This window comes from Hypomesus transpacificus, chromosome 8 (assembly GCF_021917145.1).
Source record: "Hypomesus transpacificus isolate Combined female chromosome 8, fHypTra1, whole genome shotgun sequence".
Lineage (NCBI taxonomy): Eukaryota > Metazoa > Chordata > Actinopteri > Osmeriformes > Osmeridae > Hypomesus > Hypomesus transpacificus.
Window position 1 is genome coordinate 3,601,734 of NC_061067.1, and position 13,803 is coordinate 3,615,536.

General features: G+C 41.8%; 1 protein-coding gene across 1 annotated transcript in view; it reads right to left on the minus strand.

Moving 5' to 3' along the window:
- prkdc (protein kinase, DNA-activated, catalytic subunit) overlaps positions 1-13,803 on the minus strand; it is a 29,981-nt gene that overhangs the window by 14,305 nt on the left and 1,873 nt on the right. The window contains exons 6-47 of the mRNA XM_047024266.1: positions 13,610-13,722; positions 13,346-13,445; positions 13,167-13,222; positions 12,923-12,953; positions 12,640-12,797; positions 12,420-12,566; positions 11,960-12,124; positions 11,518-11,686; positions 11,284-11,333; positions 10,854-10,985; positions 10,331-10,480; positions 9,924-10,036; positions 9,596-9,755; positions 9,408-9,494; positions 9,172-9,291; positions 8,760-8,919; positions 8,470-8,579; positions 8,236-8,326; positions 7,799-7,962; positions 7,449-7,598; positions 7,002-7,109; positions 6,673-6,899; positions 6,412-6,506; positions 6,224-6,326; positions 5,960-6,093; positions 5,500-5,730; positions 5,070-5,296; positions 4,699-4,907; positions 4,399-4,531; positions 4,057-4,215; positions 3,679-3,882; positions 3,223-3,411; positions 3,030-3,134; positions 2,684-2,851; positions 2,434-2,561; positions 2,102-2,309; positions 1,610-1,788; positions 1,237-1,405; positions 946-1,011; positions 799-862; positions 442-590; positions 59-193 (exon numbers count right to left, since the gene is read on the minus strand). Coding sequence (XP_046880222.1) covers positions 59-193; positions 442-590; positions 799-862; positions 946-1,011; positions 1,237-1,405; positions 1,610-1,788; positions 2,102-2,309; positions 2,434-2,561; positions 2,684-2,851; positions 3,030-3,134; positions 3,223-3,411; positions 3,679-3,882; positions 4,057-4,215; positions 4,399-4,531; positions 4,699-4,907; positions 5,070-5,296; positions 5,500-5,730; positions 5,960-6,093; positions 6,224-6,326; positions 6,412-6,506; positions 6,673-6,899; positions 7,002-7,109; positions 7,449-7,598; positions 7,799-7,962; positions 8,236-8,326; positions 8,470-8,579; positions 8,760-8,919; positions 9,172-9,291; positions 9,408-9,494; positions 9,596-9,755; positions 9,924-10,036; positions 10,331-10,480; positions 10,854-10,985; positions 11,284-11,333; positions 11,518-11,686; positions 11,960-12,124; positions 12,420-12,566; positions 12,640-12,797; positions 12,923-12,953; positions 13,167-13,222; positions 13,346-13,445; positions 13,610-13,722 — 5,816 coding nt within the window. The remainder of the gene's footprint in view (positions 1-58; positions 194-441; positions 591-798; positions 863-945; positions 1,012-1,236; positions 1,406-1,609; positions 1,789-2,101; positions 2,310-2,433; positions 2,562-2,683; positions 2,852-3,029; positions 3,135-3,222; positions 3,412-3,678; positions 3,883-4,056; positions 4,216-4,398; positions 4,532-4,698; positions 4,908-5,069; positions 5,297-5,499; positions 5,731-5,959; positions 6,094-6,223; positions 6,327-6,411; positions 6,507-6,672; positions 6,900-7,001; positions 7,110-7,448; positions 7,599-7,798; positions 7,963-8,235; positions 8,327-8,469; positions 8,580-8,759; positions 8,920-9,171; positions 9,292-9,407; positions 9,495-9,595; positions 9,756-9,923; positions 10,037-10,330; positions 10,481-10,853; positions 10,986-11,283; positions 11,334-11,517; positions 11,687-11,959; positions 12,125-12,419; positions 12,567-12,639; positions 12,798-12,922; positions 12,954-13,166; positions 13,223-13,345; positions 13,446-13,609; positions 13,723-13,803) is intronic.

Consider the following 13,803-nt stretch of genomic DNA (forward strand, 5'->3'; position numbering starts at 1 on the left):
TTCTGTTCTTTCCATTTGATCGTTTCAGTACATGTCACTTCCACCCTGTGACACTCACCTGCTCTACTTTGGGGGTGATGTTGTTCCTCTGCATGTGGCCCAGCAGGGCCGTCATAGTGGCCATGCACTCATGCTGGTTCAACTCATCCATTTCCAGATCCACAGCCACATCTTCTACTCTCTCCGTTGCTTCCTTTAGATAGACAGACATTTTTTTGACCACTTGATTGATGAGGGGAAATTGCACAGTCAATACCTTCCTGTATTTATCCCATCGATTCAGATGATCAAAGGTTCTACACATTTTCAGTTCATTTAAGTTCAACAGACTGAACTGTGTGAAGGTCCTGCAAATTGTCCAAAGGGGTCCCTCCATTTCTACATAATCAACGTTACTGAGAAGAGAAACGAGACGTTGTTGAGGACTTCAGCCTTACTTACCCTTTTCCTACTCGTCCGCTTTTGCCCCACAGCACTCTGGGAACTGTAGGAGAAACTCTGGACTCCAGTTGAGAAGTCAAACTGACTCATCTCCTCACTCAGGCTACTGTCAGCCATGTAGGACTGGGAGGATAGGTAGACTGGGTCTTCTGGATTGAACACAAAGTACAAAAATGCAGAGTAGAGTGTGCTACTGACCAGGCATGAGCAGGGGAACAATAGAATTGCTGAGGCTTGAACTAATTGAGGGAAGGTAATAATGAACAGCATGGTCAATGTTTATAGACCATGTCAAAAACAGTATCTCTTCAAATGGTAATTGCAACGGGTGGCTGGTTTGATCAACAGTAAGCTTACCTCTGTTTTCTTCACTCACTTCCTTCCGAACCATTATGTATTTCTTCTTTCTCTCAAGAGGTACCTACAGAAACCAAAGAAAAGGACTAGTTCTGAGTGACCAATTAAAATTATTTAATTGGAGGTAATAATAAAAAATGAACATACCTCAACTTCAATTGGGAATCTGTATGTCCTTTCAGTATTGATGATATTCTCAAAAATAAACTGATTCTGGAAAAGAATAAAAAATACATTTAAAAAAGTTAATAGGAGTAAATGCATGGTAGTTGTCTTCTTTTACAGTTACGTATGCTGTCTGCACATTTTGAAACTCTCACATTTAGGGAGAACTATGGCATTGTAGTCTTGCTATTGAATTCATCCAATTGAAAGCCCTATAATTGTTTCCACAAATACTCGTCTTATTGTGTATTGAATTCAGACTTTAATATTTACCTTCTCAGGCTTTTCTGTAAAGAGGAATCCTTGGTAGAATTTGGTCTCATTGAAACTGCAGCTGATGACTGCCGTGGCACAGTTATATGCAGCACAATGGTACAGCCTCCTCTGCTCCAGCAGTTGGCTTTCCCCTGTCATGTTTTCAGTGAAGGCTTCAAAGCAGGACCTGAAGGAAATTCAAATTTAATTAACCATTTATCCACTGTGTCTCCCCAAGTTTCTCATGTAGAGTTGCTGCTGCCATATGTCCCGCTGTTTTTGAAAGCAAAGTTCTGACTCGAAAAACTGCAAAATAAATAATAATATAGTAAACTGTTTCAACTTCTTGTCCAAACACAATCTGTTCTGATCTACTGATGAGTTGACCTACTTGATGAGTGCTTTCGACAGCTCATTGCCCTCTGTATTGGCTGTGCCACAGAAGGCCTGGTTGATCTGGGAGTTCTTAGAATAGAGCTGCTCTTTGGGAAGCCTCGAGTACAGCAGCTCCATTAGCTTGTAGCAGCCATTCTTCTTCATCAACTGGGCTTCAAACACCACCTCACTGGACTGGAGAAGGACAAACGTGGGGGAAATGTGAATCTTTAAACATACCATAATAGTTCCTCTAAGGTACATTTACATTTTTGCCCCTTTAGCAGATGCAAGTGGATAGACTCCTTAGTTATCACTAGAGAACCATACCTAAGAGGGTGCATCACAAGCCACAGTACACTATCATACACTAAACATGCACATACGTGGACATACATTTGGACAAATACCAGGAACCATAGTCCTTGGTTACTAAGTCAAGCTATGCTGATCTGCCCTTCTAATCCATCCATGCAAAACATGAGACCTAACCAGCTCAGTGCCTAACCTTAGTGAAGCGCAAGTGTAAAGAGGCCATGATGGTCGAGATGTTAGCGACAAAGAAGTCATCCAGGGCCTTTGGGTCACAGTGAGAGGCCAGAGGCAGCAGGACCCTATCCAGCATGGCCTGCACCATGGACGGTACTGGAACGTCCCCCTTCTCGAAGGTTCTGTACACAGCACATAGGAGCAGCACCTGCCGCTCAGGGTTGGACCTGGTCACATCGGAACACACGTAAAAGAGTAAAAGTGAGTAAAAACACAACAATGTGACAAAAAACACGCAATGCAACACTGTGTAGCTCCATGTATGAATCGTGAGAGTTGTGGGACACTGACTGTCTGGCTATCTTCTGGAAACAGGTTTGGAAAAGGTCCTCCATGATGTGTACTGTGTCCCGACACAGAACTTCAGCCAGCAGTTTCAACAGCAGCGGACTTTGAGAGAGTTCCAAGGCATCCAGAAACTAAACACAAGACGCTCCATCACCAAAAATGCTCACGTCTATAAACGGTTAACCAAACTATGGCCAAAGAAGTGAATTTAAAATAATTAAAGTTGTCAATTGTTCAAAGACTTTCCTTCTACCTTGCGAATACATTCCATGTAGTTATTGCGCTGCAGTGATCCCCTGGAGAACTCATCTGACTGCATGGGGAAGTGAGAGGCCACCAGGGCCTCCAGAGCCCTCTGCAGCTCAGCCAGAGGCTCCTCAGGCAGGGTGGTAAAGAAGGGCAGGATGATGAGGGCCTGACTCTGCAGACAGGCAACACAAACGACAGACATGGCAAATATGATATGATTTCTTTTTGTATCTACGTAGTTATGCGGAACGCTTTGAGTGTTGTCTGGGTCTGTGCGTGGCTGATATTCACGTTCTGAAACCTATCATTCACCCCCTATGTATTTAGGTATGTTGATTAAGATGTCTTACTTTGAGATTCAAAGGGAGTGTCATGTCTACTATGAGTGTGGTGAAAGTGGTGAAGACCACATGAAAAGCCTTATGGTCTGTGTTCGAACACACGGATGAATCGATCTGAGAGGAGAGAAAAAAAAAAGAGATTAAAACAACATTTACAGTAACTGGAAAAGCGAATGAACCGCTGAGTGGTGTGAATCTGCACCTGCAGAAGCTTGGAGAGGAGAACGAGAGTGGCAGTCTTGCTTTCGGGAGTAGAGGCGCTCGTGCCCCACCAGGGGTGCAGACAGTCCCACCTCTGCAGCACAAGCTCAACCAGCCTGCTTCCGTGGTTCTTCCTAACCACACGCTCCCGGAAACTGTGGTCCAGCATGCCATTCAACAGCACGCTCACCTGCCAGACAAAAACACACACCAAACCATGTGAGAAAATATGGAAAAAATGTAACCCTAACCCTAACTGTGGTCCAGCATGCCATTCAACAGCACGCTCACCTGCCAGACACAAACACACACCAAACCATGTGAGAAAATATGGAAAAAATGCTATTTGGCTGACATACAGTATATGATATTGTATACCTGGTACCTGTATCATGTACTTGCATACAACCAAATCATTTATTAAAAGTTAAATAATAAATGAGGGTGTCTCCAGTACCATGCTGGGGTTGTGGGTGGCAGCCTTCATTAGCTTTGGCACAGTGTTGTCTATGTTACTCAGCAGCTCCGAGTTGACAGTCATCTGAAAGAGGCTGTAGAAGTACTCTCCGTGGGAGAAACTGAGGAAGTTGCGATTGTGGCCTTCCGACAGCGGCACGGATAGCATGATCGTGTTTAACAACAAGTCCACCACCTGGTCACTCTGCAACCAAAAACCAAAAAACATTTGGCATCTGATTGACATGAAACAGACAGAAATTAAACAAACACTTTCAGAATGCTTTTGTAATCTGCTTTTTGTGTGACAAATATAAATTAAAAAAACGTGTTCAGTCCAGCTAAAATACTTTTTCCCAATCACACAGAGAGTACAAACCTGTCCACCGAGGTAGAAGGCCAGCTGCAGGAGTCCATCTGCTAACCTCCTGCTCCTCACGTCCATGGAAGGCAGAGCCCTCTTCTCTTCCCCGGGAGCGATGCCTCTGTACACGGCCATGAGGAGTCGAGACCCAAGGCTCTTAGCGTAACTCTGATCCTTCATTGGACCGCACCACAAAAGGTGATTACATTACAGTAGCTGACATCAATTCAAGCAGGGATAATAACATGGTTTCAGTGTCGTCTGCTTCCACTCATAACACACTCGATAACACACAGATTTTTTTATTAATTGTTTAGGCAAAAGAACAAGACAAGAAGAGAGTTTAAGTTGGAGTACCTGGCTTTGCAGAATCGAACTTAGGAAGCCAGCTTTGTGGATCTGCTTACAGGCAGACAGCACCATCTCCACCTCGGCATGGCTGGTGTGGGAATTAGGATCATAAAGGTCCACACTGCACAGCTTCTCCAAACTAATGAACACAAACACAAAACATACACAGTCAATTAATTATATAGAGCCAATTCAAATTAAACCAGTTCATAGTCTCCAAAAAGAAAGTACTTTAGCTGTGATTACCCTCTGCCTTTGCTTAAACAATCACATTATCTTGAATCTAGGATGAAAAAAAAAAACAACCTTTGGTTGGATATTTTCTTAGAGATGCTGTCCTCCATGTTGGTACGGTAGGTAGTGGCTACCACAGCCTTCAGCAGAAGCACGCACACCTCAGGCAGGCGCGTCATCACCTCCAAGTCAGCCATGTTAAAACCCACAGAGGAGGGTTGGCACACACACAAGGCTGCCAGCTCAAAGAAGCTGGGATTCAAAATGTCCTTCTCCAGCACCTAGTCAGAAGGCAGCAAGCTGTGGTTGTCTGATCTGAAAACTGAGGACTTTAGACGAAATTCAGAATCCTGTTCAGAATTGATCCTACTTAGACACATTGTAAACAGGACAAAATGAATACATAAATGTAAAAAAAATAACTCTAAACATGTCTTCCGTACCTTCCAAAAGTCCTGCTGACATTTGGCCAACACCATTGCAGCAAACTCAAACAGTCGTACAATAATGGTGCATTTGCTGTAGTTGTACTGGTCTGTCTCACTCAGACTGAAAAAGGAAGTTTTCTGTCCAACTGTGAAACAGCTCTCTGCTGTTTCCAGTCCCTGTGTGGCCAGCGTAGACAAGAACCAGCCCACAGCCTTCAGAAAGCTGGACTTCTCACTGGAACCTTGGAACAGAGAAGATTAAACACATCACTTTTTTTTCGTACATAACATTTCCATATAATACCATCCAATCTTATGATGAAACAGCCTCATCGCAAACTAGGTTCATCTTAAGAACAACATAAGACAACAAATTACATGCGGTGAACAAACAAATACAGTATATTAAATCAGAAGAAGATGTAGTTTGGCAGTTTGAACTCACCTAGTATCTGATGAGGCTTGACGATGTGTAACCCAATGAAAGTGTTGTAGCAGTCCAGTGCAGCCAACAGCAGATCCATCCATTGCAGGGTGGCCCTCACACTGAAGGGGCCAGAGAGGTCCCTAAGTGTGGGCTGAAAGAAGAGGCCCCCACCCTCAAACCTGGCCACGAGAAATCCATCATCCTGCTTCATCAATACACCCTCCAGCCACTGAGATGGAGACTTCTTACCTGAAATTAAAACACATCGACACACAAAACACACACTTAGTTACGTGCACCTGCAGGCGACTGGTTGCTGAGGTGTCAAAAAGCCTAATACCCCGTCTAAAGCAGGAAAATGGAAATAGGGAAGTGAGAATACTACAGCTCGCTTGTACATGTCAACACATCTTTCCTCTTTCAGGAAAGACGTATGCAAACGCACATTCAAGACAACATTTCACAGAGGACCTCTCACCTGGTAGTAACGGCACAAATTCATAAAACAGCTCCATGCACTTGTGACGACACTCAGTCTGAGGCCGACCGCACTGCTCCAGCAGCCACATGACCACGTCACACAGGCACACTCGCTCATCCTTGGGAAATCCTCTTGTTGGAGGGAAAGATAAAACTATTTATTATACTTGCTTCTTCCAAAATTGAAATGTTTGGGGAATATCGTTCAAACCATTTTAATGAAAATTAAGCAAGAAAATGGGAAACATCCAGACGAACTAACCTAGGAATGCGTCTCTTGGCATTGTGCTGGTTAAGGCTGTTAGCCTTGCCTTTTATAATTCTCTTCAGGTGGTCAATGGAAGACCCACACTGCTGCAAGGTCCCTGGAGAGATAGAGGAATATGTATGAAACACCACATAACAGCAGTAGCTTTAACATCAGTGGGAACTATGAGGCCATCTTGTTACCCAATGATTTCTCATCTGCATGGGCCAGTGTCATGCTTTCCACAAATATGACCAGGGTTTCAAAGACAAACTGCTCCACCAAGGAGGTTTCCTCTCTGTAAAGACAAGACAATGTTTATTACCAGCTTCCTCCATAGTTTAAAATGTCAAACAGATGTGTCTCTGATACTCAAATGTCCCACCACAGTACATCTTTTATATTTTCTGTAGATGACATTTTACAGATAGTGAAGCCTGGTTAACAGTACGACAAGACCCGACCTGAACTGTCTGTAGATGTTATTGAATGCCAAGGCTGCACCAAGTCTTTTGAAACCATTCGGATGCAAGGCGAGACTGTAGATGCGTTTGAAGACAGACTTGATGTTGGTTGGACTCTTTTCTTGCTGCTTGGGTGACGTCTGTTTTATGGACCATTTGACGAACTCTTGAATGCAGCGACCGCAAAAGTCTCTGAGAGTACTGTCTACTGAGTCGATCAGTCCATCCTGAACCAATAAATATCTATATGAGTGCTCTAATACAGACAAGATGGTTTAAGACAAATTGTTGCAAAATGTCAAAAGCCAAATATAAAAAGGAACATTTACCAGAATGGCTTCTAAAACAGCTACTGTGTCCTGACTTTCAAACTTCTTGTTGCTAGTGAACCAGTGGATGAGTTGCATCACCAGTGGTTCAAAGAGCTGTCTTGTGACCTGAAAACATAAGAAGTCAGAGCAGTTCACGTTAAAGCGCCTATCGATGCAGCAGCAGTCTAGCAGTCATCTGAAAAGTAGCTGCTAAGAAAACGTTTTAGCGTCTCCCGTTGCAGTGCATCATAGCACATCAGGGTATCAAAAATCGTTGGCTGAAACAACCGATGTAGGACCGCCAACGTGATAAAAACTCTATACACGTGATTTTCACCCCGAGTTTTCATCAAGCCAAACTAGCTCCATAGTCATTACATTTACATGTAATCATTTAGCAGACGCTCTTGTGATTAATAGCCCGATTCCCTAACCGCTCAGCCATCTGACCCCCTCATTACTGACCTGATCCACATCACAGGCTAGACGGAGAAGCACTGGGAAGATCCTCTTGTGTAGGTGGTACATAGGCGGTGAGTTCTCCCCCTCCACTATCTGAGAGCCCTTCCCTATCATGTAGATCACCACGCTGTGAAGCAGCTCACAGGCTGCCACCTGTGCACATGCAAACACAACAGCATTAGTGTGCAGTGGATTCAGGGTTTAGCATTCAAAGATGGGTTCCAAATCTGTTCGAAGAATTTGTTAATTTCCCCCTACATCAAAAACATGCATGTTTTTTTAATTGATAGTTAAATTATTAATAGCGAGTTGTGACACCCCAAATATTGCAATGTCTTTGTGTTTTGACATACTTTGGTTTGCCTGTCACTTGTAGACAAGGCCAGTTCAGCAATGCGTGGTAGGAAAGGGTCAAGGTAGATAACTGGCTTCATATCAGTGAAAGGCACAGCAAAGCTTAGCCTCTGCTGGCTGTCCCAGGCCACAAACTTCTTCATCATCTCTTCGGCTGAAGTTGCTGGATAAAAATGAATTATATGAAAGACATTTAAGCAAAATGTAACTAATATGTACACTATTAAAAACACAATATCTTCTAATTCAGAAGCACTTTTTGGGTATGAAATTGAACAGATTTGCTCCATCTGACTGAGTGGTAAAGGAAGTCCTACTGTAGCTTCACTTTTCTCACATTTTATGACTGTTTAATGTGTAAGATGCATTTAGATGAATACATGTAATATACAATACAACATAACTACATGTTTCATACTTGAACCATGAATCTCACCTGTGACCAGATTCCTGTTGTGCTGTCCTCCAAGGTGTCCCAGAAGACGCACAACTCTGCGCCTAACCATCGCAAGAGGGGCATCTTCCTCCTGACACATACACACACATACATGTCAAAAGGCCTAATTCTATTCTATACTTTCCTTCTTACACAGATAGCACACACAAACCAGTACTGCTTCAAGCGATTTTGGGAGCAGCGTTACCATAGTAAGATTGGGAGCAGCGTTACCATGGTAAGATTCTTGGACATCTTCAGCAGCCTCTTCATCATGATTCCATAGCCTTTTTCTTTTCCAGTTCCAGAGAGAGACATCCTTTCCAAGCCTTGTTCATCATTATCTACAATGACAAAAATATTTTTTATTTAGTCTAATAGTTTACACTGTTTAAATACTTCCTTCTTTACCTCATACAAAGCTGTGTCAAGTCATTTTTGCAGATTTAAATTAAAAGATTACTAACTTCTTAATAGGATTATTGCTAAAGTACAGATATTACAATGGGATCAGGTAAAAGGACCATTTGTGTCAGCGGTCTTCAGGTATCCATCCAGGTGGGGCAGGATGTCCTTGTAGAAGGGCTGCATGGTCTCAGCTGGGATGCGTCTGGACCACACCTCCAAGGCATCCAGGGCTGCATCTGCCAGAGGGGTGTGGCTCAGGCCAAGCTTCAGAGCTACCTACAAGGTCAAACATGGATTAAGTTAGCATTACTTACAGAACAATATTTAGGTGTCCTAAATTTGTCCACAATACCCCATCATAATTTGAAAATGATTCTGAAAGGTTTTGGGAATAACATAAAAAGTATATCTTATCTTATCTACTTTCCTAAGGAATTAAACCTGTTGTAAGCTATGGTTTACTCAATGTTCAATAATTTAATGACAAAGAACCTCATTTAGGCTACATAACACACTCCAGCTACATACCTGTAGCGCAGGGACATACACTTTGATGTCAAGAGCAACAATGTCATAATGAAGTGAAAGAACAAACGTCAAGCTGGATGCCAGCAGCTCATCTTTGTACTGTTTCATTCTTACAGACACCTGAGGAGAGACCATTATAAACTTGATGTGCAATATGATGGCGCATGTAGCAACACAGCCACTCTAAAAGGAATGAGATATAAAGGTTGCCTTTAAAGCAAAGAATTGTATCCTACCTCTTTTCCAAACTTTGAGAAAAGGGCAAAACTGCCACATTTCAAAGGGTCTATCTCGACGGACTTCAATGTTTTGGGACCAACCCCCTATAAGAATACGGAAAATACAGCAGACCAGTGAAGATCTGTTTCAGGTAGACAAAACAAGGCCAGAGATTCAAGGCAATATGACTCAAAGACGTTCTTACCTGGAAATACTGGATTTTTTTGGCCACTACCATGGAGACAGAGAGAAGCTTGTAAAAGCCACTGACAAGAGGGGATCTTATGGACTGGAGGATGAGTTCATGGCTCAATGGGTACACCCACTGCTCAAAATACTCCACGTGCTTATTCAGCAGCAATTCACTGCAATAACAGAATTATGGCTTAAGTCATGAAAGGTGGGACCAGTCAGTATGAGAACCAATCAGAGCTGACCATATCAAGATGATCAACTATATAAAGATGATCAACATTAGGGTCTTGGACACTGACAAGGGAACATAATGTGGTTGATTAACAGTCCAGCTGTACCTGCAGAAGTCCACCAGATTGATGAAGGCAGTAAAGTCCTTGGGTTTGTTAGGCAGAAGGTGAGCAGAGGGGTCAGAAGAGGGCAAGGCCAAACCACTGACATCCTTCTGACCCTGGGAAACAGGCAAAGAGCTAGACTTAAAAGCATGTAGTGTGACACTTAATAACTACACAAAATCTACATTTACAAATAATTGTTTGTTTACTTCAAACTAAGTATTTAATAATGACAAACCAGTGGTTTGTAAGGAACTGTTAAGTTTTTTTAAATGTTTCTTGATAGAATTTAAGAAAGATTCTTTTAAATTCAGGTATTAACGTACAATGTATAAAGCAAATGTAAATAACTACCAAACTGAATCTTGAATGAAGTACACCTTGTACACTTTCAGTTCTGTGTCCTGTACCTCATCGTCCATGTTGACTTTCTGCAAAGAGAGGTCCAGCTTCTCAACGATCTTCAGGATGGATTTCACCAGCTCGTCATACAGGAGACGGCTCAAAGACTTCAGAGCACTGTTCTGGATATCAAACGATCCATCTAGAAACCCGGAGTCCTACAGCAAAACATGATCACATCATATGACAATTAAATGTAGTAAAAACATCAGAATACAAGGAAAAGACAGTCTTTATATTTTGCAGAAATTAACAATGTGCACTTACTTAGCCCCTTTTACTAATATAGTTCGAATTTATAGGTAAGAGTGCTAACTAAATAAAAGGTCAACACAGTCACCAGGAGGACAACCCTATGGTGAGGGTTGAGGTGACACACGAAAAGCTCTCAATTATTTAATGAGGTCTGTTTCCCTGATTCATACAGATTTGACATCAAGCAGACATCATTTATTATTAAATGAACTAATGGTTAAATGACAGCAGATTGGTGCCATACTTTGTTGCAACCAAACAGGCACCAGGACATACCTTCAACCGATCGCAGTCTAACAGACCCTTGAATAGGTCAAGGTAGTCTGAACAAGAGGGAACTTTCCATCTTCCGGTCTGGGCATCAGAGGATGTTGAACTGTTGCTACTCCTAGTCTGCAGATTGCCCTCCTACAAAGTGTTCATTATCAAAAGTTCAAAAGTTCATTGACTGTACTTTGACTGACCAGGAATTGAAATCTGCCCACAGCTACTTCTTTAAAGGTATCATGAAGTATAATCACATTTTGACCTTTGTAATAATGCAGTTTGATAAATACAATGGTATAATAAAGCACTGATATTTTCCCATAACGTTTTCCCATAAAGTTAAGACAAATTTTAAGTTGATACAGAACCAAAACCAAAACCTTTGAAGTTTTAAAACCTGCTTCAACTTCAATACATTTTGTTCAAAACATCAGCTCACCTCCGGAAAATGGACTGGCTTTGAACAGACCCGGATCAAGCCCTGGTGCACTGAGAAAGAAAAGGAACTTACACATTTTGGAAAAAGGCTTTCAGGGATATACTATGCAGACCCCAAACATAGCCTACTTTTTTCCTATTTCAGACAAACAAATTACAATCATATTGAATTCAACACACATTCAAGAGCCACATGTTCACACAGCATGATGTGGACGTCCAATCAGACACTCACCCACTGAACTGATGAAACTCCAGAGCACGGGACCCTTGGATGCCATGGCAACAAACACCTTGAGGACGGCACGGCAACATGTGGGCTGCATCCTGGGGCTGTACTGAGGGAAGCTGTCGATCTGAACCACCATGAGGCGCTCCAGCACAGGCGTGTACACCTCTGGGACCTGCTCACACACACCTGGTTTTAGAATAACTTCACATTTTATATGCAAGGACACACTGTGAGAACATTTTAGTTCAAACAAATAAGGCCACGAACAGCAAGTTACTGTTCCCGACCAATTTGTTAGATAAGTGCGTCCAACATTTTCACTTTCAATAGACGAATAAAATCTTTTTAATTCACTCCCTCAAAATTAAGAGAAATATATTTTTCCATCGTTATGATATGAAACCTCATCCGAGGCTACTAAACAACAGCCAGAATGTTAGAATACCTTTTCCAGGTGAATGAGAACACTGGCAATAGAATCCAGGAAGCTGGGCAACTGGTAAACATTCTCATCCTCCCTGTCAGTCTCTGTGAGGTACATCTGTTTGCACCGCTGAATCAGCTCCACATACATCAAGTCCACGTCTTGAGGACAAACAACTTTACACGGCTGCAAAGGCAACAATACATCATACCTCAATTTCAACGAGTGTACATCTACTTCTAAAACGCAACATTAAACTTGGGGACACACACACGTTATTTAAAAAAATGCCCACCTGACTACTATATCCTTAAAATAAGTTATCTGAGACAAGGTAACAGGTTAGAGAAAGCGATTTTCGTTCATTAAGAATCTGTGTCGGAAATTGTCTTAATCTAAATTGGACTAGACTGTGGCGGTAGCCATGCAACTTGAGTTGTCAGTTCAGTCAAAAAAGGATTAGGAGGCAAAACAAACATACAGCTGCAAAGAAACCATATCCTCGGATAGCGATGGAGAGCTCCTTGTGTGAGGAATCCATTGTCTTGATTATGGAACAGAATTTCTGCATGAAGAACTTCAGTTTGCTTTTATGTTGTTCCACATTCTCAGCCACCAAGCTTGCAACCTGAAAATATTTATCCAGAAGTCACACAAACTGAACATTGGTGCAATTCGAAAACAACAATAACCATGCCTACCTGTTTCAGGAAGGATTCCAAGGCATAATAACTTGTCTTCTTAATTTCTGCGTTGATGTGTCCACAAAGCTTGGACATGACTTCAAACAAAGCTTTATAATGCTCCATGAAGCTGCTACTTAGCTGACTAGAATGCTTGGCAAACAGCTTGAGCCCAGCTGTGAGAAAAGACAAAAACGGCTAACAAGTGAACAAACATTCATGAACCTCAAGGAGGCAATTCAGGGGTCAGTGGAGAAACATGGCTGCTTTGCTCAAACCCTGACATGATGATGAATCTTACCTATGGTGACAGCATAACGCGTCATTTCCATCTACAAGAGAAACACAAGAAAGTTAAATGGATGAGCTGATTGACAGAAATAATATTCAAAATAAAGAACCAATAACATTTGAAGTATGTAAAGATATTACTGTTACAGTTTGGTGAACAAGAATACAGTTTGTGATGCAAAAATGACTAAAGGCTTTCTGAGTTGCACTGCATGCATCTCAAATCTTGTTGCATAGGCTTGTTGTAAGAGTACCTGGGGACTAATTGTCTTCATGGCATAGTCAAATATTTCCTTCGATGTCTTAGGGTCTGCACAAGCAAGAAAGAAACACAGAAAAGTATTATTAAACAAGGAAAAGGTACGCATCGTTATAATGATGAAAAATGCTACCGGAAATGCAGCATATAAAACATGTTATTATGATAACAAACCATCATCTGTGGATTTGGTGAAATTAACCAGAAGAGCTGTGATTCCTTTTAAACATCCTGCTACAACTGTCAGCTTTGGCTCCTTTGTTAATGAGGTCATCTGAAATTCAGATGAAGAGAACTCAATTAAGACAGTACAAAAATGCTCCCCACCAACAAATAAGACTTCTCTCAAATAATCAAATCAATCCGGGATCAATAGCATTGTTCATAACTAAAGGCCTAAATGCTGATGCAGTAATCTGACACACTGAGTGTCTGTACCTGCTCTTTCAGTTCTCCTAGAAAGGCTTTGTAGAGTTTTTCTGAGTTGTTGATCATTTCACTGGGATGAACTTCACCTAAAACTCCCAGCAGCTCATAGATTTTCCCAAGAACTGTTGAAATGAATACAACAGGTCTTAGGGTTACATTTACGTCAGTGTACAACAAAAAGTTCTGAAAGATCTGTAGTTCTA